The sequence below is a fragment of the Oncorhynchus tshawytscha genome, unplaced genomic scaffold (genome assembly GCF_018296145.1).
Source record: "Oncorhynchus tshawytscha isolate Ot180627B unplaced genomic scaffold, Otsh_v2.0 Un_contig_8889_pilon_pilon, whole genome shotgun sequence".
NCBI lineage: Eukaryota > Metazoa > Chordata > Actinopteri > Salmoniformes > Salmonidae > Oncorhynchus > Oncorhynchus tshawytscha.
The window spans coordinates 147,501-150,000 of NW_024609585.1; the positions used below are offsets into that span (position 1 = coordinate 147,501).

Genomic DNA, 2,500 nt, shown 5'->3' on the forward strand with positions numbered 1-2,500 from the left:
ATAGATGTAATATAATCATAGATGTAATATAATCATAGATGTAATATAATCATAGATGTAATATAATCATAGATGTAATATAATCATACATACATGGATGATTTCTGCATTTTAAAAGTTACATGTCGGGAAAACTTGATAGCTGACAAGCAAAACATTTTGGGACGATGTCAACAACGATGTCAACAACGATGTCAACAACGGGCGAATGAAACAAATACCACAAGATCGTTTCTTTAAACAGAAAGACAAGATGGAGGAAGATAGAGGAGGAGAAAAACAAAAACAACCAAAACAAGAAATAAACTAAACAAGTAGTAGAGTGTGTCTATTACACCACCGTCCAACAGTTTGGGGTCACTTAGAAATGTCCTTCTGTCCATTAAAATAACATCAAATTGATCAGAAATACAGTGTAGACATTGTTAATGTTGTAAATGACTATTGTAGCTGGAAACGGCTGATTTTTTTATGGAATATCTACAGAGGCGTACAGAGGCCCATTATCAGCAACCATCACTCCTGTGTTCCAATGGCATGTTGTGTTAGCTAATCCAAGCTTATCACTTTAAAAGGCAGCACAGCTGAAAACTGTGGTTCTGATTAAAGAAGCAATAAAACTGGCCTTCTTTAGACTAGTTGAGTATCTGGAGCATCAGCATTTGTGGGTTTGATTACAGGTTCAAAATGGGCAGAAACAAAGAACTTTCTTCTGAAACTCGTCAGTCTATTCTTGTTCTGAGAAATGAAGACTATTCCATGCGAGACATTGCGAAGAAACTGAAGATCTCGTACAACGCGGTGTACTACTCCCTTTACAGAACAGCACAAACTGGCTCTAACCAGAATAGAAAGAGGAGTGGGAGGCCCCGGTGCACAACTGAGCTAGAGGACAAGTACATTAGAGTGTCTAGTTTGAGAAACAGACGCCTCACAAGTCCTCAACTGGCAGCTTCATTAAAAGTACCCGCAAAACACCAGTCTCAACGTCAACAGTGAAGAGGCGACTCCGGGATGCTGGCCTTTCTAGGCAGAGTTGCAAAGAAAAAGCCATATCTCAGACTGGCCAATAAAAATAAGCTTTTGAACGTGTGTGTGTGTGTGTATATGTATGTATGTATGTATGTGTGTGTGTGTGTGTGTGTGTGTGTGTGTGTGTGTGTGTGTGTGTGTGTGTGTGTGTGTGTGTGTGTGTGTGTGTGTGTGTGTGTGTGTGTGACTATGTCTCACTGTAGGAAGCCATAAACAGAGAAACAGATAGCGAGCTACACCAGCTACACCAGCCAACACACACACACACACACACACACACACACACACACACACACACACACACACACACACACACACACATACACCAGCCCCCACCCCTCCTCTTCCCACTACTCACTGTGTGACTCTGTCGGCCAGCCGTCTGCGTAGCGGGTCAGTGCGGACCACGGCCAGGTCTCCCCCTGTAGAGGAGCACTGTCGCCTGGCCTCGGACCAGCTGAACTCCCCTGGAACCAACTGGAAGCACTGGGACGAGTCCGTAACACTGCATTGGAACACTGCATCTCTGGGACAATATGGAGTGGCTGGGGGGGGCATAGACAGGGGGTGGACGAGAGGAGAGAGATCCATGTTGTTGTAAACACTGTGCTGTTTCTATGTGCCGTTTCCTTCCAGATAATACCTCCTCATACCAACAAAACGTGATGAATTGAGAAAGAGGAGTGAGAAAGAGGAGAGGAGAGAGAGAGGAGAGGAGAGAGAAAGAGGAGAGAGAAAGAGGAGAGGAGAGAGGAGAGGAGAGAGAAAGAGGAGAGGAGAGAGAAGAGAGAGGAGAGGAGAGAGAGAGAGGAGAGAGAGAGAGAGAGAGAGGAGAGGAGAGAGAGAGAAAGAGGAGAGAGAGAGAGAAGAGGAGAGGAGAGAGAAGAGGAGAGGAGAGGAGAGAGAGAGAGAGAGGAGAGAGAAGAGAAGAGGAGAGAGAGAGGAGAGAGAAAGAGAGAGGAGAGAGAAGAGAGGAGAGGAGAGAGAAAGAAGAGGAGAGAGAGAGAGGAGAGGAGAGAGAGAGAGAGAGAGAGAGAGAGAGAAGAGAGAGAGAGAGGAGGAGAGGAGAGAGAGAGGAGAGGAGAGAGAGAGAGAGGAGAGGAGAGAGAAAGAGGAGAGGAGAGAGAGAGAAGACAGATATATATATATATCTGAGAAAGTTCTAATATGTGACAGCCAGACTAAAGTATTACTTTAAGACTACTAGCCACTGTATTCCAGACTAAAGTATTACTTTAAGACTACTAGCCACTGTATTCCAGACTAAAGTATTACTTTAAGACTACTAGCCACTGTATTCCAGACTAAAGTATTACTTTAAGACTACTAGCCACTGTATTCCAGACTAAAGTATTACTTTAAGACTACTAGCCACTGTATTCCAGACTAAAGTATTACTTTAAGACTACTAGCCACTGTATTCCAGACTAAAGTATTACTTTAAGACTACTAGCCACTGTATTCCAGA

The 2,500-nt window shown here is 43.8% G+C and overlaps 1 protein-coding gene across 1 annotated transcript in view; it reads right to left on the reverse strand.

Moving 5' to 3' along the window:
* pkd1a (polycystic kidney disease 1a) overlaps nt 1–2,500 on the reverse strand; it is a gene marked incomplete at its 5' end in the record, with an annotated part of 125,725 nt that overhangs the window by 109,145 nt on the left and 14,080 nt on the right. Inside the window, 1 exon segment of the mRNA XM_042316071.1 lies at nt 1,391–1,577. Within this exon segment, the coding sequence (XP_042172005.1) occupies nt 1,391–1,577 (187 nt within the window).